Raw genomic sequence first — 23,433 nt, forward strand, 5'->3', positions numbered from 1 at the left:
ACTCTCGGTTCAATAGCTTCTTGGTATCCTAAAAGGAATTGCAAGCTCTAGAATATCGTATTAACTGGGAGAAATATACTCCATATGCAGGCGCTGCTGGAAAGATGCTACAAAGAAATGGAAAGTTCCTAATAGGAAAGCTGAAATCATCTCTTTTGTCTTTAAGTTTTGTTCTCAACCGACCCCCATTGTCGATTTCTAGATATAAGTCAAGATATGAGGCATATTTAACTGTATCTGTTGCATCCTTTATTTCAAGTTCGATGGGATAGATACGTTCAACATAGTCACAAAACGTCGAATTATTTAGTGAGAGGATATCAACTATATAGCAGAAAGTGACTGACTTATACATATCTTTAACTTCAGAAGTTAAAGAAATGTATAAAAAAATGCAGGAAATATGATAAAGAAACAGCATACTTAATAAAAAGTCATAAGAAATACGAATTAAGATACAACACAAGAATTTGACAAACTAAAACGAGATACGACAAAGTAAAAATATCACCAGAGCCGAAATTTCAAGAATTAACATCACTCGTTAGAGCAGCAAATAGCACGATGGAATAAATCTTACTTTCAAACTTTCGACCTTTTCAGTTTGAAAATTGGAATCGTAACCGTAGTATCATTGCTATATAAAATAACTAAAAATCGTAAAAAAGCAAGATTCAAAATAGAAATCAGGATACAAGAAGAGATTGATCATGATTTGTCTGCATAAAGGGAAACACCTTGCAGGTTGAATTTTCAGGTTAAATAACTTTTATCTTACCTGCTTTCTTAAGTTTTTGGACAAATTGTTTTAAAAACATGATTTCATCCTTTCCATTTCCATTTCCAGATTTCGTAAATAGTCAAATTTTAAGCATTTTTCCTTAGAGTTACACAACATACTTTGAAAAGCCATTTAATATCCGTCAAAGGAAGTTTTCAATTGCAGTTTTCAAAGACGCGTTAGTTTTAGATCCAATTAAGACGGGAAAAGACTGAATTATCCGCAAATTTGATATAGGTGTAATACCACCATTGATGTTCCTCTATTAGTCTTTGTTAAATTTGCACTTTTCAAAAAATTGTGCAGAATTTATCTTTGTTTCAAATAAAGAAATACTTGGCATGAGTTAAGTTTTATCCTATCCAGTACTATAGAAAAAATTTCACATAGCATTTCATTGCATATAAGAAAATAACCATCACTGGAAGTTAACCAATCAAATTTTCCCCTTTTATTAACCTGTGTACAAGCTTTAGTAACCATGTAACCTCAAATTTCCAAAATATTCTATAGAAACCCAAAATAAAAAAATAATGGTGCTTTTAAATACCCAAGATATATGTTTTTGACCCTGAAATGTTTTACTGTAATGAAATGTAGGACTAATTACCTACAACTGTCAAATTCAAGGGAATATTTTTTTTTTGACCTATTGGATGTGACGTACTATGATTTGGTGGTATTACACCTAAAATTCATATTTACAATCTACATCTATTGAAAGTAATTTTATCAAAAGGGTCAAAGTTACGTGGTACAAATCAAATAAGAATTTTGCCATTTATTTGCTCCGTGAAGAGTCTAGCGAAGAGGAATCCGAGCGAGCCTTGCAACCTGACCAAATCTCTTCTTCGCATCAGCACGTCTAAAGTATTGTCGAGCAGTGAGCCAGGATGATCCAGGATCGCAAGAAAGGTAGAAAAAAACTAAAAAAAAAAAAAAAACACGTTAGAAGAAAATGCAAAAATTTCTGGCCTTGAAAGTTCGGATTACCAACAAACTTGATAAATATATTATCTATATGCATACTAAACCCGCTGCATTTTTATGCACCTGTCCTTAGTCAGGAGCCTATTGTTCAGTGGTTGTCGTTTGTTGGTGTGGTTCATAGGTATTTCTCGTGTCTCGTTTTTAATATAGATTAGACAGTTGGTTTACCTGTTTGAATTCTTCTTCCGGTTAGCAGCCACCGTCAACTGATTGACTATTCTGCCACATTATGGAGTGAGCGCATGAATTTTTTGAAATTTAATAAACAAAAGAATGGGTGCAATTTAATATATATACAGGTGCAATTAAAAACATGTCATTTAAATTTAATGACGGAGCTGAGCCTTGAAAGATTCAGGACTCGGGGTGGAGACAGTAGAGTTGGGCAAGGTGCAACGGTTCCACTTTCTGATTGTTCTAGGATAGAATGACTCCTTCCGTACAGTTATTTTACAAGATCATAGGCGGATTCAGGGGGCCCGCCCCCCCCCCCCTTTCGTGGGATAAATTTGGTTGATTATATTGGGAATCACTGAAGCATGACTGGAGCCCCCCCCCCCCCCCCCCCCCCCTTTAGGTCAGTCAGCGCCCCTCCCCTTATGAAAAGTTCTGGATCCGCCACTGATGATGGTATTCTAAATGCCTTTTCGTTGTTATTTCTGGAAGGGCGTTCATTCGGTATTAGCTTACTGGGTGTATCGATTTTGACAAAGTTGTTCTGTAGCTTATACATCATTATTGAGCGGCAGTGTTTCCTTCGTTCTTGTAGGCTAGACCATTCAAGACGTTCAAGCATGCTACTAACAGATTAGGTGTTGTGATATCTGTTAGTAACATACCTTGCTTCCCTTCTTTGAAGCATGTCTAATCTGTGGATGTCGTTTTGTTGGTATGGGTCCCATACTGCACTAGCATATTCTAAGGTAGGCCTGACGAGGGACATATATGCTTTTTCTTTAATTGACTTGTTGGAGATGTTTACATTCCTTTTTAAGAAGCTGATGGTGTTGTTGGCTTTGTTTTACACAAGTCATTTTGGGGCCCTTTAACGCATTGCTCTTCAGTGTGAGCCAAGGCTCCGTGTAAAAACTGTTGATGGCCATACTTTGACCTATAATAGTTATAACTTTTTATACATTGTGACTTGGATTAACTCGAATAATTCAGCGCCTTCTATCCACTACTTTTCTCGAGGAAATCAGTGGCGGATCCAGAACTTTTCATAAGGGGGGCCCGCTGACTGACCTAAAGGGGGGGGGGGGGCCCGCTCCAGTCATGCTTCAGTGATTCCCTATATAATCAACCAAATTTTTCCCACGAAAGGGGGGCCCGGGCCCCCCAGACCCCCCCCCCCTGGATCCGCCTATGGAAATGGAGTGATCGTAGTGATCGTTATATAACGACTGGATTATTCAGGTTAGACTTGGATGGAGAGTTCGTACCACATCTTCTTACTAGTATTTATATTAAAAGTTTGCATTGCAATCTCTCGCGGGAAATTCAGACTCTTCTTTGATGAAGTTATAAAAACAGATCAAACTTTACCTGTACAAACGGAAAAAGTCATCTTTGACAGAAATTGAAACTTTGAATGATTTAAACCCTTTTCAGTATAAGTCATGATGTAAACTTTGAGATCGTCCCTAAAATCAATAATGAAGTGCCTCAGGTGAAACTTTCAATTATAACTTCAGTATTCACGCGGAAATGGCGAATGCAAGTTCGTTTACAAAATACAGAAGTTGGAGTACTGTGTCGGAGGATCCCAATGATGTAGGGAGAATTTATACACCCGAAACTCCAGCCCAAAAGAAACTTAAAAGAACTTTCAGCACATGGGCATTTTCTTTGGTTATTTTGAGCTTAAGTGTTATGTTTTTAGTCGGATTAATGGTTGGATATTTTTTGAAAGAATCTCATGAAGATGAAAGCAGTTTTGGAAAAAGAAGGGATAAAATTGACTCTCACATGCTTCATTCTGTACATGAAAACATCATGTATTTTATTTCAAATGACAATGTTCGAAAAATATCAAGGTAAGTTTGAAAAAAAGAGTTTTTGTATAACTGATAAAATATAAATCACAACCTGTTTGCATTTTTATCAGTTATACAAAATGCAAATCACAACAGGTTTGGCACAACCCCTTAAACAATAATCCTATCCCAAATTAGTGACTTAATACATTGTATGACTTGTATATTTTGATACTTTGAGCTTAAGTAATTTAAATATATATTATGGACCTAGGCCACCTTCAAATTTGAGATGCATGTTATTATTTAAATTTGAAACAGGTTGGAGGCAACCCACCAAAATTTGAACAGTTCCCCAAATTATGATTTTTTTCTAGTGAAATTATTTTTTTTAATCCACATTTTATATACTTGAAATGGAACATAGTCAAGAAAAATGCAGAAACTTTTCTAATTGATGATTATATATAGCCGTATGTAACTGTGTGTAATGATTTACTGAGAAGATACAAGTTGAAGAAAAGTTTGAAAAAAATTTCAATTTTAAAGGCAACTAAACTGATTAAAAAATCAAAATAGAAAAACCTGAGAGCCTAAAAAACTTTTTTTATCCAATAATGTATTTGTGATGATATGTGAAAAGTGTCTTGTATCATATATACCAGATATATTCACAGATACATGTACATTTATCTTACAATGTAATTGAAAGATAGATTTTGATATTGTATATCATCATACAAATATTCATGGTTATTTTTTTAGTATGTTTAATTTGCTACAAGTCTTAAAATACTAAAAATTTCAAGATCCATTATACAGAATCTGGCCTAAATAAATCTATAGCATAATCAGACTTTGAAAGTCTGAAAATTTTATTACATCTTTGTAAAAATGCATAATCTGACTTGCTTGTTTCTTCCTAGATTCTGACTTGTATATTGTCTGTCTTGTCAGAGCTCTGACTTTAACATACAATGTATACAGCATGTACATTTGTACAGTAAAATTGCTAAATGGATTTTAACTGTCAAAATTTTAGAACTTTAAACAATCCTTACATGTCTCAGATTACATGATAATATTTTAATTGTTTAAATATTAGTTATTACACTTGTCAATTTTCAAGAGAAATAATCAATCCTAATTCTGAATAGGATTTATGATTTCTTTCATGTGTCAGTATATATAAACTGTCTTCTAAATCAGTGAATAGTGAAACTTATTTTTATTGAGAAATAGATATATAACAACAATGTGTGAAATGAAGGCAATCGGTATGAATTAGAAAATTATTATCTCATACCATTCACAAAAGGAATGGCTCATGTTTACATGTGTTTACTTCAGCAGAACAAATTATATTCAACTAGATAATGAACAGAATAAACTGAATTATCTCCTCTACTGGAATTTAAGTTTTAAGTTGTGATAAAAGAACTATTGTGCAACTTTCTACTATTTGAGAATCACTTGTGTTATTAGAAATTATAAGAAAATATTTATTAAGTGATAACATGAGACACTTCAAATCTTAGACAACATTGTAAGCCTTCGACTGAGATTTTAAGGGTGGATTTAGAAATTCTTTTGACTTGATAAATAAGAGGTTTATGTTGTCTTCTCAAATTCATGACTATTTCGTAAATTTGTTGAATAAAATATTTATCAAGTACATGTACTCTTAAAAGGGATCATACAAAACTTTGAATTGAGTAAAAAAACCTTGATTAATATCATGAAATTGAACAATAGGTGGATAACCCTGAGAACATGTTGTTCAGTTAGGAAATACCATACATGTAGTTACAATGAACATGTTTTATCAATCATTTATTATTAATTAATTTTGATTTTTTCAAAAATATCTTCCAAGACATTTTAAGAGTTCTCAGGGCTGCACTGTTATTAGAGCAAATATTGAAAAAATATTTTTATTAAAATTTATATATGTAGTAAATTTTAATTTATCATATTGTACTCTAAATTATATTATTTACAGAAAATTTACACACTAGCAACTTAATTTATGCAAAATGAAATAATTAAGAATAAGACAAACATTATAAATACAATGTACATCCATCAGTAAAAAATACTTAGCATGCTTAGAAATATAAGTTCAGGGTTTACATGTAGGAAAAGTTTTATACATATTAACATATACATAAATTTCCTAACAATGTAATTTTAACACACTATTAAGTACAATGTATGTAAATATTAGAATGTTTAAAATTTACAATGCGATAAAAAATAAACGCAATATTACACTAGACAAACTAGCTTCATCAAGCGTTTTAACATATACATATATATAGTCTACAGGGTACAAATTGAATGGAATTAACTGAATTATCTCCTCTACTGGAATTTAAGTTTTAAGTTGTGATAAAAGAACTATTGTGTAACTTTCTACTATTTGAGAATCAAGATAAGAGATAACATGGGTACAAATTGCATTTAAAAAAGTAAAGCAAAAAATGAAAGTTTTTGAAAGCAGACACAAAGATATCTTTGACTGGTACAATGTACTACAGGTACAATGTATATTGACCATCAAACCACAGAAAATAAGATTAATTATTTTAAGAGGTTTACCAGTGGTGCTTCCTTTGATCTAGGTTAGACCTTGGGATCTATACTGTTACTTCCTTTCACCAAGTTTCATAGGTGAAGATTTTAAAATTCATAAAGTCATTCATGACTTGTAAATTTATTCATACAAATGTCCTCTCTTCATGCTGAGAGTTATTCGCAACTGTGTATAAAATAAGATTAAAGATGTAGCGACCATGTAAGGGTCAGTAGATCATCACTTTTCAATTGAAATGGACAGCTGTTTCTATGTTATTGATAGGGGATAAATTGGAAAGAGTTTTAGGCTACTTCCTAGCACCTTCAATAGTGAAATGAGTTTAGAGGATTAAAGTGAAAAAAATCAGGACAAAACCTTGATATGAAGTCAATTGTTGTCTTGCTGGCCTTGTTCAGAGTAACATTGACATGATTAAATACAAGCAAGTTTTCACTGCAAGACAGCATTCATGACAATAGTTATGGAAATTTCTATTAAAAACACAACCAATTTTCTTGTTTATACTTTAACCATTTTCTAAAATACCTTGTAATTTGTATTAAAAAAAACAACAATTTATTATGTGCACTGTGAAAATGACTTTAATGTGATGAAACAGTATCCTGTTAAGTCCTTTTCAATGATAAAAGTTCTAACAATTTAAAAGATAATTTATAGAAAGCTGTGTTCCTCTAATTTATGTGGACCATTTACCACACATAATGCCATTGAGATCACATTTTGTTAAGACAGAGTCTTCATTTAAATCTCACTTTGATCACTAAAAAGTTGTAAAAACCAGTTTATTATGGGTTATAATTGTTCACAGTTAAGAACAGTTATCATGGTTATAATTAACTTGTCTAAAAACTGATTTACATATAGAGCTACACAAGAGATGTCTCCCTTAAAACGATTAACAACTAATAGCTGATGTACTGAATGCTTTTGTAAATTATTATCTTATTAGGTATTTAAGTTACTCCTTTTCAAATCATAATAAGGTCTCTGTTAAAATTCTTACCACCCAGTTTTGGTGAGGTAAAGCAAAATTCTTCAATCCATTAAAATCAATTTGGCATTTTTTAAAGTTTTATATATCAAATGCAAGATTCAGTTTGAAGTCCTAATTAAATGCAAATCTGAAAAAAATTTGCAGTGACAGATTCAGGGGGATGGAGGGGTTGCAACCCCCCCTTTTTTTGACGATCAATGCTTTTGAATGGGGACTTATGGTTGGGACCGCCCCTTTATCCTGGGTTGGGAACACCTCCTTTTAAAAATGACTGGATCCTCCCCTGCTTTGTTTTGTGTAATTTGGTTTAGTTGTACATGTACCCTACACTTTATGGAACTGAGGATACATGTACATTTACCTGTTATTTGTTATCAACTTTCAACAGTTTTCATCAGTGGAAACTTTACAGAATTTGGACATTTTTATTATAAAAGTTTGAGCTATCTTTTCTGAATTTAGAAACTTTGTCATATCTCATCAAAATGCTTAATAAATAGAACCTACATACACATTTGTTATTTGAATATCAATCTACTTCTACAATCTGTTGTTTTAACTGTTCATACTATTTATCTACTAGTATACCTTTTAATTCGTTATAAATACTTTGTCAAATTATTGACTATCAATTTCATTTAGAGTAAATGTTATTTAATTAAGATATATGAACCATGGTCTAATAGGATTAGGAAAAGAATGTTAAAACTTGACTTGATTTAACAATGTTTAAATAATACACTTTCTTCTTTGAGATCACCCCTTTCAAAGTTTATTCAAAGGATTAAAAGGTACCTTCTGTCGTTTTATGTATGTAAAACACCCACAGGACAAATATGTTATATTTACTCTGTAATGATCCCCGTCATATTTGAATTGCTTTATTACTTGCATTTTTTTTAGTTACATGGATTTTCAAAAACAAACTATTTCTTCTTTGTGTTAAAATTGTAGGTTAAGAAATGATCGCTTATCATATTGGACAGTGACAACAATAATTTTACAAATTATCTGTATAGGATTTAATAACTGGGTTGGTGTATCTCATGCTTTGAGATAGTTTTTCTCTATACATTAATATTTCTTAACAAATAATTGTTTGATCTTTTCAAATTATAAATTGAACCATATAAGAATATTATAAAAGTTTGCCTTGGTGAGAAATTATAATGATATTGACTTGAGTTGATTTAAAATAAAATTATCAATTTTGTATGGTTTGAATTTAAAAATAAATCATGTATATATATTGATAAAATACAAACTTTGTTTTCATTTTGAATCACATAAATCGAATTCTGTTTTTTTTATACAAAGTTTTTTTTATAAAATTTAATTGTAAAGAATTAGAAAATAATTTGTAAGTTTATCAAGTTTGACATAAATTGCCTGTCAAAATTTTAATCATTAATTTTTTTTTTAAATCAAAATCCCATTCTAATACTACAACAATTAAATATTTGTATGATAATGTAACTTGCACCAGTTTCAATAAATTTAATCTTTAAGATACTGTTTCTTTACAAATCTTTTATTCATCAAGCAATTTTCTTGAATTTATTTGGTATACAGAAAATACCATGTACATGGTATTGTGGTGTTGATATATCTGCTATGATCTGAGTGCATTGACTAATTTGTAGTCTATTTTTGTTGTGAAGAAGAGTGTCATTCTGTCTTAATTTGTTAAGATACCTTTCTGTTTAAATACATAAAGCTAGGATAGAACTGAAAATTGAAATTTTCAGCACTTTAAATCAAAATTCATTATTTTGAAGAAGGGAGCTCAATGATGATAATTTTGGAATATATTTGTCAATAACTTTGAAAAATAATGTTATGGTGGAATGGATGTTTAGAAGACTACTAGCCAGCAGGTTTTGAGAATCCAGCAAACCAAGAAGAGAAGGACTTGATTGATTGATTGTCGGTGTTAAACACCACTTACAGCATTCTTGATAATATTGTAATGGCTAGTTTTATTGGTAGAGGCAGCCGAAGTACTCAGAGAGAACCACTGACCTTCGGTAGGAAAACTGGGAAATGTTTTGATGATTTTACATTGTATTTAACGTCCAGCGGCTAATTAAATGCATATTCAGAACAATAACATGTTAATGTTATATGAATATTAACCCTGCTTTGTACTAGACCGAGACGCTGAGCCAGATTTTTAACCTGCTAGTTCACAAGGTAACAGTCCACAGGAAGACATTTCACCCTACCCTATAAATATATGTTAATTTTGCAGAGCAGAACCCTTGCAAGAAAACAGTGAACATGGTGAATTGCAGGTATGGTTTATTACATATAGGTAATGATTTAATTGTGTTCATTGATGAAACAAACACAATCTTCAAAGGAAGTTAATGCAGGTGATATTATTCAAAAACCTGCCCCCCATAAACCTGACCCCCCTGAACCTGACCCCCCTGAACTTGACCCCCCTAAAACTACCGATGAAATATCATACAGATGTCATTCTTTGCCAAAGTATATTAAAGCTGTTTTTATTCACTATTACAGAGATTTGAAGTTATTGAAAGATGTAAGACAAACAGAATATGTGAAGAAAGAATTACAGACCTATGGATTGGACCGTGTAGAAGTCCAGGAATATGATGTAGTGGTGACCTATCCTGATCCAGCCAGACCAAATCAACTAGTAGTCATTAACTCCTCAGGACGGGTGTTGAAGAATGTAACACTGGGTAAATCCAAGGTGACCAACAAAGTAGAAGAAATTATTAAGGATGGGAGAGGAGATGTAACAAGGCTGTCACCAAATGAAGTTGAGGTATGAGAGAAAAACATATATAGATCTACAATATAGGATGGGGTATGAGAGAAAAACATATATAGGTCTACTGTATAGGATGGGGTATGAGAGAAAAACATATATAGATCTACAATATAGGATGGGGTATGAGAGAAAAACATATATAGATCTACAATATAGGATGGGGTATGAGAGAAAAACATATATAGGTCTACTGTATAGGATGGGGTATGAGAGAAAAACATATATAGATCTACAATATATAGGATGGGGTATGAGAGAAAAACATATATAGATCTACAATATAGGATGGGGTATGAGAGAAAAACATATATAGGTCTACTGTATAGGATGGGGTATGAGAGAAAAACATATACCGGGTATAGGTCTACTGTATAGGATGGGGTATGAGAGAAAAACATATATAGATCTACAATATAGGATGGGGTATGAGAGAAAAACATATATAGATCTACAATATAGGATGGGGTATGAGAGAAAAACATATATAGGTCTACTGTATAGGATGGGGTATGAGAGAAAAACATATATAGGTCTACTATATAGGATGAGGTATAAGAGATATAAACATATATAGGTCTACTGTATAGGATGGGGTATGAGAGAAAAACATATAAAGGTCTACTATATAGGATGAGGTATAAGAGATATAAACATATATAGGTTTACTGTATAGGATGGGGTATGGGAGAAAAACATATATAGGTCTACTATATAGGATGAGGTATAAGAGATATAAACATATATAGGTCTACTGTATAGGATGGGGTATGAGAGAAAAACATATAAAGGTCTACTATATAGGATGAGGTATAAGAGATATAAACATATATAGGTCTACTGTATAGGATGGGGTATAAGAGATATAAACATATATAGATCTACAATATAGGATGGGGTATGAGAGAAAAACATATATAGGTCTACTGTATAGGATGGGGTATGAGAGAAAAACATATATAGGTCTACTGTATAGGATGGGGTATGAGAGAAAAACATATATAGGTCTACTATATAGGATGAGGTATAAGAGATATAAACATATATAGGTCTACTGTATAGGATGGGGTATGAGAGAAAAACATATAAAGGTCTACTATATAGGATGAGGTATAAGAGATATAAACATATATAGGTCTACTGTATAGGATGGGGTATGAGAGAAAAACATATATAGGTCTACTATATAGGATGAGGTATAAGAGATATAAACATATATGGGTCTACTGTATAGGATGGGGTATGAGAGAAAAACATATAAAGGTCTACTATATAGGATGAGGTATAAGAGAAATAAACATATATAGGTCTACTGTATAGGATGGGGTATAAGAGATATCAACATATATAGGTCTACTGTATAGGATGGGGTATGAGAGAAAAACATATAAAGGTCTACTATATAGGATGAGGTATAAGAGATATAAACATATATAGGTCTACTGTATAGGATGGGGTATAAGAGATATAAACATATATAGATCTACAATATAGGATGGGGTATGAGAGAAAAACATATATAGGTCTACTGTATAGGATGGGGTATGAGAGAAAAAAATATATAGGTTGACTGTATAGGATGGGGTATGAGAGAAAAACATATATAGATCTACAATATAGGATGGGGTATGAGAGAAAAACATATATAGGTTTACTGTATAGGATGGGGTATGAGAGAAAAACATATATAGGTCTACTGTATAGGATGGGGTATGAGAGAAAAACATATATAGGTCTACTATATAGGATGAGGTATAAGAGATATAAACATATATAGGTCTACTGAATAGGATTGGGTATGAGAGAAAAACATATAAAGGTCTACTATATAGGATGAGGTATAAGAGATATAAACACATATAGGTCTACTGTATAGGATGGGGTATGAGAGAAAAAAATATATAGGTCTACTATATAGGATGGGGTATGAGAGAAAAACATATAAAGGTCTACTATATATGATGAGCTATGAGAGAGAAAAAAAACATATATAGGTCTCCTATATATAGGATGGGCTATTATAGAGAGGTGATATAATTTTGGTGTCACCATGAAAAATTATAAACAGACACTTGCAGTTTAACTTTTTATTTGTTGTCTGGTTAATCCTGTTTTTGTTGGTTGGATATTATGGTCTGCAACCTTTAGCAGATGTTCACACAAGCCATTGTTAGGAAGCTAGGTACAAACAGCCCAGTGAAATAGTTTATAATGAAAAAGTCTTGACCGATGGTTGTATACATACATGTTCCATGCATAAGTCATGATTTTCAAAATATTAGTCCACAGACTTGTCATCAACATATACAAACTTTCTTATAAATGTACAATATAGCTTGATTTCCAGCAGCTATAGTAAATCCTACATTTTCAGACAGTGTAGAAAGAATTTTATACTGGTTTGTTTTGGTTAAAAGAAATACCTTAGGCAATAAACATTCAATTAATTTACAACACAGAATAAGTTAATTTGATAAACAAATAATGATTATTTCACAACTGTCCTGTCCATTTATTTCAATTATCTCAGGTACTTAAAATTAAGAGAAAGTGCTCTCTTACCATGTTTACATGTAAAAGTTATTATACATTAATTCACATACAGGTGGTAATTGATTTTTTACTCCCATTCTATTGTAGCTGTAATTAACCTGTAGAACGCCTGAGGTAGATAAAAACCTTTGATCCTACAGGTGTTCAGGAGGTAGGCTAAACTGCTGTCATGATAAAGATATTATCAATATGGTCAGGTTTGGGTCAACCTAAAGTGGACAAATGTTAATCTCTAATGAACTGTAAATTAATTTAGTGAATGACTTAAAATTTCAAATTTTTTACTAAAATGGATTAGTAGAGGTTGATGAGGCCAAATAGAATTAATTTTATTATACATCCTCTCTTTTTGCGTTATTTTTTGCACACTGCAAATGAATTTGTGAAAGTATTAGAATAAAAAAATATGGATTGTCTGCATCCTCATATAAATTTTTGAAAAAATATTTTTTGAATATGAAAATACTTAAGTTTTTCCAAATCGATTTATTAAGATTAAAAACTTCTGTGGTACAAAAAATAATCATTTAACTGTGCCTTAATTGGTACTTTAATGCTAATCTGTGGGGAGATAAATAAGTTAACCTGTTGTACTGTAGCTGTAAAAGCTATTTATTTACTATAATAAGGAAAAGTATACAGATTATTACACTATCGTAATATGTCAATGATTGACATAATACTGTAATGTACTGATAGGCTCTATACTAACATACTTGTTACTCCTGCTGACTCAAAGATTGACATATCACTTCTGTGATCTGACACACTCATTACGTCTGATGACTCAAAGATTGATATAATACTGCAATGTACTGACAACCTCATTACTCCTGCTGACTGAAAGATTGACATGATTCTTCAAAGTTGTGACATACTCATTACTCCTACTGAATAAAAGGTTGACATAGTATTTCAGTATAATGACATACTGGTTACTCCTGCTGAATCAAAGATAGACATTGTTCTGAAATGTACTGACAATCTCATTACTCCTGCTGACTGAAAGATTTACATAAGACTGCAATATATTGACAGATTTTTTCACTCCTGATTAATCAAATATTGACATGGAAAGCAATGAATTACATACTCATTACAGCTGTTTACTCAAATATTGACATAGAACTTCAGTGTACTGACATACTTGTTACACCTGTTTACTCAAAGATTGACATAGAACTTCAGTGTACTGACATACTTGTTACACCTGTTTACTCAAAGATTGACATAGAACTTCAGTATACTGACATACTTGTTACACCTGTTTACTCAAAGATTGACATAGAACTTCAGTATACTGACATACTTGTTACACCTGTTTACTTAAAGATTGACAGAGGAGTAATTAGTCTATCAATACATCTCATTATGTATAACGAACATGACTTCAAATATTTTTTATTAGAGAAAAACTTGAGAATTCTTCAATATATTATGGCTGAAAAACTTTAAATTACTGTTGATTAATTCAAATTTTCGTGGGTACCAATTTTTGGGTATTAAGGAAAACTTGCATGTTCGTGGATATTTAATTTCGTGGTTTTACCGAAGTCTGCATACAAGCCTATAGAAAATTTGTTTTTTCGTTGAACATTTAATTTCGTATTCACCTGTACCCTCGAAATCCACGAAAATTGGTATCCAACAAAAAATAATAAATCCACAGTAGTATAAAAGTTCCCTGGCAAAGATGAAAGCAGCAAACCTTCATCTTTGTTGGTTTAAAAGAATTCTTTATCCTTTAGCTTTCAATAAAATAGAGAATGGAGATGGGGAATGTGTCAAAGAGACAGCAACCCGACCAAAGTTTATTTGCAGGAGACTTGCATTCAAGTTTATTTTCAGGAGACTTGGGTGTGAACATTTCTAATATATAATGGTGCTTATTCTCATTGAAAAATGTAAAGTACTGTGCTTTTATCTTATAGATTTGTTTGCTGAATAGGATTTATAAAAATAATTTCAAGAGGACTTCCTTTCTTTCTCCCCTCCGTCACTAATGAAGAGAATTGTAATTTAGACAAAAAGACATATTAAAAAATATACATGTTGAAAGTAATGGGACAGTAAGGAAGATCTCTTCTGTATATCAGTTGACTTCTAGGGACCCTTTTTTATTAGAACAACATATGTAAATTATGACATGCTGTTGTGTTGTGAAATAGACATATGCTATCCCATGGTCATATTTCATTGTACAGAAATTTGATATTGTATTGAAATACAAATCATTATCTACAAAATTGTTTGAATTAGATTTGAAATGAATTCTGTTTAAATGGTCTGATTTATGACAAAGTGTCTTGACAATGAAGAGACAATATTTTTGTACATGATTATGCTTGAAAAGATAATTTGAGGTGTTAATTTGTTTTTAATTTGTTAAATTCCACAATGATTAACAACTTAAATATTTTAAGATTCTAAAGTTTATTTTGTTAAAAAAAATACATACAGCATTGTTTGAAAGAATGCTTTGTCATCATATATACCCATTTTTAAGACTAAGGTATGGTCAGATCATATGTTTTCGTACGATATATGAAATGTACAATGTATGCTTTTTCAATGGAAATTGTGACATCATGATCACAATGCATTCTTAATACAGTGTAGCACGAAAACCCTTAATACAAGGATAATTGTAGATTTTTTGCAAACAAAGCTGTTACAGCTTTTATAAACAAGGATTCCTGTAATACCTGTAAGAAAAGGTTTTGTTAAAAATCAAACAAATAATAAAACTTAGTTTAATTTAGATATATAGGTTAAACAATAAGATTTAACGGCAGCTATAACTGCTTTTCGTACTTGGGTCTGTTATATATACATTATAACCCCAAGCTTTCAGTATGTTCAATAAAGGATGTGTTACTAAGTAAAAGTTGTGTTTGTATATTCAGTTGCATATACTTGGAATGTTCATCTGTTCAAATTTTGTATCTGCAACTTCTCAGTAACTGGGTTTCATTGAAACTGTCAGAATACCTGTGCTTGAAGAGCCAAATGATATTATATACTTCCTATATATCCTAAGGCTAAACAAGTTATTTTATACCATTTGAATGATTGGGTTGAACCTACTTAAAGCACAATCTTGAGTATCATGCTAATAATTGGACCTCATCATATGTCTGTTCCGGTCAGTAATGAAATAAATAACTTCATGGTCAATTGAAAAGCATTACCAGAGGGTCACTGTTTAAAAGAATATAACAGAATTTTTTCCAGGAAAATCATGCATACAGAAGCTTAACTGGACATGCTCTCACATTATCGTATAGGGTCTTAGTTCTGTAAAGACCTTGGTTATAAAAAAGAAGAAATTAGTCTTTGCCTTTTTTAACACTCACAAATTTTGAAATCACAAGAACCTTCTTAGAAAAATGAATTGGGTGAGTTTTCACGTGAGTTTATTTGCAATGATTATTGACAGAAGAATTGTGTGATGACATGCACATTTAACACCTTTATCAAAGGAAGGATAATGTACTTTCCATTAATATAATAGATTGATTACATAGACATATATAATGTCAGGTAAACATCTAGTTCTATACTTCAGTTACCTGGTGAAATAAAAATCTTACAAGGTCTGACATCCAAATGTCAAGTATATTATGAAGAAATCAAACTAAGTGATGTGGGGGACCTACAACTTCATAAAAATGCATCGATTTTCATGTTTCACAGTAGTAGACCATGGTTGACTTCATATACCTTATCTGTTGTGTATGGGAGACCATAAAAGTTCTTATCTTTTTTATTTTTACAAGTTGCATTCCAGGCAGCTTATATATATATTTTCCAGAGGCATAATTTATGACTCCGCGACTGTCATAAATATTACATATATTTTTGTAGCCAATGATATTAGCTTCTATACATATCATAGTCTAATGCTAAAAAGATATTCTTTTTTTTTGGTTCTTATGGTTCTCAGATCTTGGATAGTTTCTATTGAACTTATTCATAAGACTTGACATATTGTATAGACACTTTGTTTAAGACTGTGTGTTGACCTCTACATATCGTTTGGTTATTTGTGACATCAGGTTCATGTTTCTTTGATATATACCCCACATCTCATTAAAACACATCTCATGTACTGTAACATAATATGCCCTCACAGAAACTGACAGGGTAATGTAACAGACCTTTTCAGGGTAAATATGAAAGAAAGTGCTAATAAAAGCATTTTTTTCAAAAAATATTTTCCTGTTAAGTTTAATTATTTTCACAGTTGAATTCCTCTTATGGAATAGTGATAAATATATATTCCTTTTATTTATACCCCCTGTAAGGTAAGTGCCACACACTCTGCATGTGAAAGAAACCCTTGTAACAATATTCCTTTTCTTTATATCCCCTGCAAGGTAAGTGCCACACTCTGCATGTGAAAGAAACCCTTGTAACAATATTCCTTTTTTTTATATCCCCTGCAAGGTAAGTGCCACACACTGCATGTGAAAGAAACCTTTTGTAACAATATTCCTTTTCTTTACACCCCCTGTAAGGTAAGTGCCACTCTCTGCATGTGAAAGTAACCCTTGTAACAATATTCCTTTTCTTAAAACCCCCCGTAAGGAAAGTGCCACACACTCTGTATGTGAAAGAAACCCTTGTAACAATATTCCTTTCCTTTATATCCCCTGTAAGGTAAGTGCCACACTCTCTGTATGTGAAAGAAACCCTTGTAACAATATTCCATTTCTTTATATCCCCTGCAAGGTAAGTGCCACACTCTGTATGTGAAAGAAACCCTTGTAACAATATTCCTTTTCTTTATACCCCCTGTAAGGTAAGTGCCACACTCTCTGCATGTGAAAGAAACCCTTGTAACAATATTCCTTTTCTTTATATCCCCTGTAAGGTAAGTGCCACACTCTCTGCATGTGAAAGAAACCCTTGTAACAAAACTCTGAGTGGGATATTGCAAGGACAAGTTTCTACCCCCTTTCTAATATCCTTTATTTTCTGGTGCAGTCCAATTTCCTGCCCTTCATATAAGTTGACCTACCTTGCAAAACATACATATTGTAATGATATTTTATTTGTTCTCCCATTGAATATGCATGAAATATTATAAGGTACATTAGGCAAGCTACAACAATCAATCTATCCTTTTCTGTACTATGGTTCATACAAATGCCATTTACTTGTAGATTTGAAAAGACTAAATAAAAATTTAACAAATTATGGAGGGTAAATTTAGGCATGAGGTTTTTGGCATCAGGGCATGCATTAACAATATTGTTCTTAAGTTTGTTTTTTAATTTTTCAACTTCCAGGGAGAACTAGTATATGGTGATTATGGTAGAAATATGGACTTAGTTAAGAAGAATCGATCTATGTCTCTCCAGGGCAAGGTGTTGATGATCCGACAAGGAGAAGTATCCATAAAGGAGAAGGTATGTATCATTGCATACTAATTGGCTAATTAGCCATGCAACTTTCATTATGAAAATAAGAAGATGCGGTATGATTGCCAATGAGACAACTCTCCACAAGAGACCAAATGACAGAAAGTCACAACCATAGGTCACTGTACGGCCTTCAACAATGAGCGAAGCTCATACCACATAGTCAGCTATAAAAGGCCCCGAAATGACAAATGTAAAACAATGCAAAAGAGAAAACTAACGGCCTGACATTATTTTAACCTTTTGTCTTGTAGGTTACCCACAATAAAGTTATTATTAGCTAGCATGGCTAGTTTTGTAATAGTTACATCTCTTTGAAATATAAAGGATACCAAGAATAGATTATGCTTTCAGTAATCAAAATAATCAACACTTTATGAATTAATTAAAACTAAAACACAAGTGAACCAACGCCTGGTAAATCTTCTGTCAGTAGATTCCATAAAGTGGATACCTCGGGTATGCAGGGTCGTTACTGGACCTTCTACACTTTATGTATTAAGTCAAAGTCATTTGAACTTATTATATTTTTGTCAGTTTTGGTCACCTGATCATTTTAGAATTTTGGGTAATTTTGATTTTTACCATTGATCAAATTGTTTTCCATTCCCCAGTTATAAATGCCATTATAATATATTATATATAAGTTTAGATTTGGAGAAAGAATTCTGTTTACACAAAATGTGCAACACCAAATTTTTTTGGAACAAATCTTTGAAAAACAAAACAAAATAGCAGGAACTATCAAATACTGGTAACCACATCAAACTTCAAACTGCATGAACCACCAAATACTGGTAACCACATCAAACTTCAAACTGCATGAACCACCAAATACTGGTAACCACATCAAACTTCAAACTGCATGAACCACCAAATACTGGTAACCACATCAAACTTCAAACTGCATGAACCACCAAATACTGGTAACCACATCAAACTTCAAACTGCATGAACAACCAAATACTGGTAACCACATCAAACTTCAACTGCATGAACCACCAAATACTGGTAACCACATCAAACTTCAAACTGCATGAACCACCAAATACTGGTAACCACATCAAACTTCAAACTGCATGAACCACCAAATACTGGTAACCACATCAAACTTCAAACTGCATGAACCACCAAATACTGGTAACCACATCAAACTTCAAACTGCATGAACCATCAAATACTGGTAACCACATCAAACTTCAAACTGCATGAACTACTAACAACTCATTTGTTTCAAAATGAAAAGAATATAGAGAAAAATAGACTAACTTTGTGTAGAAACAAAATGAATTAGGTTTAAATCTACGTTTGTGGGTTTTAGTATGAAGAATTATGCCATACCAATGATCCTAAATAAGATTTTAATCCTTGGGTTGTTGACTTGTTTTCATAATACCATTAAATCCAATTTTGAACCTGACAAAGCAATCATATGTCATTGATACATGTTTTGAAAACCAGATTTTATTTTAAACAAATACTAGATCGTTATTTAATGCTTGAAACTACAGATATTATTTCAAATTTTACAAGTACCCTGAGGAGAACAAAATGACACAAGTTTTGTGAAACATTTTCCCTGTTGTGTTTAGCTATAGCCCTTTTTAAAAAGAATTTTATATCGAAATCGCTTTTCAACTGATTTTATAGTTTTTTTCTTATGTTGTGCTATAACACCACTGTCCCAGGTTAGGGGAGGTTTGAGCGCTCACAAACATGTTTAACCCCACCACATTCTTTACCCAAGTCAGGAGCCTGTAGTTCAGTAGTTGTCGTTGGTTTATGTCTATCATATTTACTTTTTGTAAATTGTTTTGTTATAATTTAAGTCGTTAGTTTTCTCAATTGAATTGTTTCATATTCATTGTTGAAGGCTGTACGGTTGCCTATAATTGTGCTCATCCACTTCATTTGAACTTTGATGGATAGTTGTCTCATTGGCAATCATATATACCACAGCTCCTAAGTTTTATATTATGTACATTTACATGAAGCTCATGCTCCACTCCAGTAGTGTTGGTATAAAAATAAATTTCCTCGTTTCAGAATGTAATGCATTCTTGGTAATGATTTTAAAAGTATACACTCAGAAGTTATGATTAGTTATTAATATCTTTTTATTATAAGTATTGGTTGACAGGTACTTCATTTCTTCATGGTTAAAAATTTGAGCATGCAATGTTTCTAATTTGTTGAATGTTTTTGGAAATAAATTAAGCAAATTAAAATAAATCCTTTATTCTTCACTATAACAGAATGACTCAATGTTTTGAGTGACAACTAGTTTGATAAGTAAATAAAACCCTATGGAATTTTCTCAAGGATCTTCTATCAGACCATAAAATTTATTGAATTTAAGTTTATTATGACTCTATTCTTAAGCATCCTTGTTGAGTCGACTTCATTTTTCACACTTTTTAAACACAATTTTATAGGTTTGTTTTGTATTTGCAGACCACGCCAAATATGCTCAACTATTTAAAAAGAATTTGACGTTCAATATAAAAGTATCTCCCTACTTTTTACAATACAGATTTATTGTCAGACTACTCTTTATGGCAATGATAACCATAATCCTGTATTATTTACCGTAACAGAGGAAAGTAAACATGGATATTTACATTGTACGGTAATATAAGTCTTATTTCTGACGTCAAGCGATAGTAATATTTATGTTGGATTTTCAAGGGAATTCAAACTCAGTAGACAAGTTTTTGGTGGTGTATCATGTTTTGCCAATTGGTATAAATTTAGATGAAAAAAGTATATAAATAACAAAAGTGAGAAAAAATAGAAAAAGTATTGTGTAATTCATTAACAAAACATTGTACTTTTAGAAAGTAAATACATTAGCATAATTAGTGAGAAATGATAACCAAGATAGATATTTCACAGTGCAAATGCTTTTTTTGTTTTTTTTTCGTTAATTAAAAACACAATTTAATTCTATCTTACGTTTGACTGCAGTTATAAAAGAGTATAGTTTTATACCAGTGATGAGAACACTTGAAAACTGACAAAACCAAAACATTTGCAGAATCTAATTCCAAAATGATAGCTGAAAAATTTTAAATTATAAATTTGTATACACCCATTCATATTTGCATGGACTTCCCATTATTTGATTTTAAAAAATTACTAAGCATTCAAGCAGTCACCTTTTACAGAAAAATGATTAGAATATTAAAAGTGTCAGTAGTTATTAAAAAGATTCAGATGCACTTGTGTCTGTTGCTAACTATATTGTGAATTAATGCCTTCTCACATAATTTCATAGAATAAATCTTAGCAGTGGTTTCAATCTATTGCATCTGAAATGTCTTTTAAAATTTTTATATATAAGTTGTCAATTTAATGATATTTTCTTTAGTATTGAATTCATGTAACATCGCAGATTTTTACTTAAAACTTAGCTGAAAAAAGTGTGCTTTAATTTTTTGAGCTCATTGAGAACTGAAAAATAAGTATTGTATAGATTTGTACTTTACAAGTGTCTTTTTGGTGTTTCATTGACACTTTGATTATTGTTAGAAGTGCTTTTGAATTTAAATTGGATTACATATTTTGGGGTTTTTATTTTTTCAAAGATACTCATGTACTTCTATGTTAAAATTGAATTATATATTTATTCTCTGAGAAAACAATTTTTTTATACCTACACTAAAAAGCATTTAAAAAAAAAATTAATTTACTTAGAAGATCAAAGCAAAAACTTATTAAGAAATTCAAAAATATAAATTATTAAATATAAATTAAATTACACTTAGGATTGAATAAATTTGCACTTTTGACCTTTGCAGGCATATTAGGCATTTATTACTGTATAATGTGCAAATTCATAGATTATTATTGATTCAAGATTGATATATTAAAGAAGTAATTTGAAAAGGAAGTTACTGCTTGATTTGATCAATGTAAAATATTTTGTGATACAGAAAACATTAGAGGTTTGAAGTGGTGTTTATCATTTCTAGAGGACTTACCATAGATTCTCTAATAAAATCTTCTGTCTGGAACGAGGATCTGTCTTTTTATTCCATATCTTGGGACAAAATACAGATGCAAAGATCCAGAAGATAACAGGATCTGAATGATTCTTTTTTCCTTACATTGTGAAGGAATCATAACAAAGAGTAAGCATATACAGCATCATGTTTTGTTTGTTTGTTATTTATTAACAAAAAATAGATTAGGGGTCACACCAGACCAGGGGTCACTACTCACACCTACTTATCATATCCCTATGTGATATTAACTACACTTATAAAGTCAATAACAATTACAGGCACAGTTTACCTTAAGATAAATTTGGTTATTCTTTATAGGTCCCTTTTAGTTGTGGTTCTCCTCACATTTTCAAGTATTTATAAAACCTTCATTTTTTTGCTTGAATGTTTTTTATGAAGGTAATTTCCAGAAAAGTTCTTCAAACTCACAGAATTGATAAAATGTTATTTTCATTTATCTGCTGTACCTGTTCCCAAGTCTTTTTATCCTCCTCTTTACTACAATGAGAATATGTGGCATAGGTAACTAATTATTTGGTTTAGTATTAATTAGATTGGCTTAAAAACAGTTTGTTATGATTTATAATATATGTCTGTAGACAATGGAGGAATAATGGTATTCTGTTATCTGTCTGTCTGTCTGTTCATTTGACTGTCTGTCCAGCCATGTCTCAGTGAAAACTCAGTATGCCTACCAAAATTTTACTCAATCATAGCTTTCATAAAGACTAGTCTCTTTTCTTAATTTTAACTACATGTATTTACAAACTAGATATTCCAGAGTTTAAAAATTATGCAGTGTATTTCACCTGTCTGTTTACAAATGGTTTCAGGTAGTTTGCTTTTTAGCAGAGGTGTTCAACAGAAAAGGATAGTGCCTCCATTTAGGAGTTTTTTCAACTGATTATTTGAGAATTTGAAACACCATGACAATAAAGACAACATCTAATATTTTCAGTAACAAGATATTTAGTTATTTATATACTAAGTTGATTTCCATTGAGACTTTGGCGAGCAATATGTCTTCTTACATTGTCTTAAGAAATTAAAGGACTTATAAAGCTAAATTTACGGTACCATTTTATGAAGTATTTTGTACTGCATGTTTATTGCTTCTTCTCAATATACATCAATAATAAGAGAAAAAACTTTTTATATAGGAACAATCAAACTTGAATTCTTATTATGTCCTCTGTTAAATGATTATTTTCTTTATATGTATAAATGATTAAAGTGACCTGTTGGTCCAAAGGGCTGGGTGTTGATACATGTAATTCATATTGTTTGTGGTTACAACTGATGAAAAT

General features: G+C 31.5%; 1 protein-coding gene and 1 long non-coding RNA gene across 17 annotated transcripts in view; both read left to right on the forward strand.

The window, feature by feature from the left end:
• The first annotated feature begins 3,353 nt into the window (after positions 1 to 3,353).
• The window catches only part of LOC127736903 (transferrin receptor protein 2-like), a 40,645-nt gene continuing 20,565 nt past the window's right edge, over positions 3,354 to 23,433 (forward strand). The window contains exons 1-3 of the mRNA XM_052247467.1: positions 3,354 to 3,807; positions 9,867 to 10,140; positions 17,976 to 18,107. Coding sequence (XP_052103427.1) covers positions 3,479 to 3,807; positions 9,867 to 10,140; positions 17,976 to 18,107 — 735 coding nt within the window. The 5' untranslated portion in view covers positions 3,354 to 3,478. The remainder of the gene's footprint in view (positions 3,808 to 9,866; positions 10,141 to 17,975; positions 18,108 to 23,433) is intronic.
• Positions 10,151 to 13,132, forward strand: LOC127737897 (uncharacterized). Of its 16 annotated transcripts, XR_007999861.1 has the most exons (7): positions 10,151 to 10,328; positions 10,506 to 10,673; positions 11,020 to 11,145; positions 11,276 to 11,317; positions 11,664 to 11,705; positions 11,832 to 11,873; positions 12,004 to 13,132. It is a non-coding gene; the product is annotated as an uncharacterized LOC127737897 (long non-coding RNA). The 16 variants fall into 16 exon arrangements; XR_007999856.1 differs by having other exon boundaries at positions 11,664 to 11,873; positions 12,004 to 13,131; XR_007999860.1 differs by lacking the exon at positions 11,664 to 11,705 and having other exon boundaries at positions 11,748 to 11,873; positions 12,004 to 13,131.

This window comes from Mytilus californianus, unplaced genomic scaffold (assembly GCF_021869535.1).
Source record: "Mytilus californianus isolate M0D057914Y unplaced genomic scaffold, xbMytCali1.0.p SCAF_4, whole genome shotgun sequence".
Classification (NCBI taxonomy): Eukaryota; Metazoa; Mollusca; class Bivalvia; order Mytilida; family Mytilidae; genus Mytilus; species Mytilus californianus.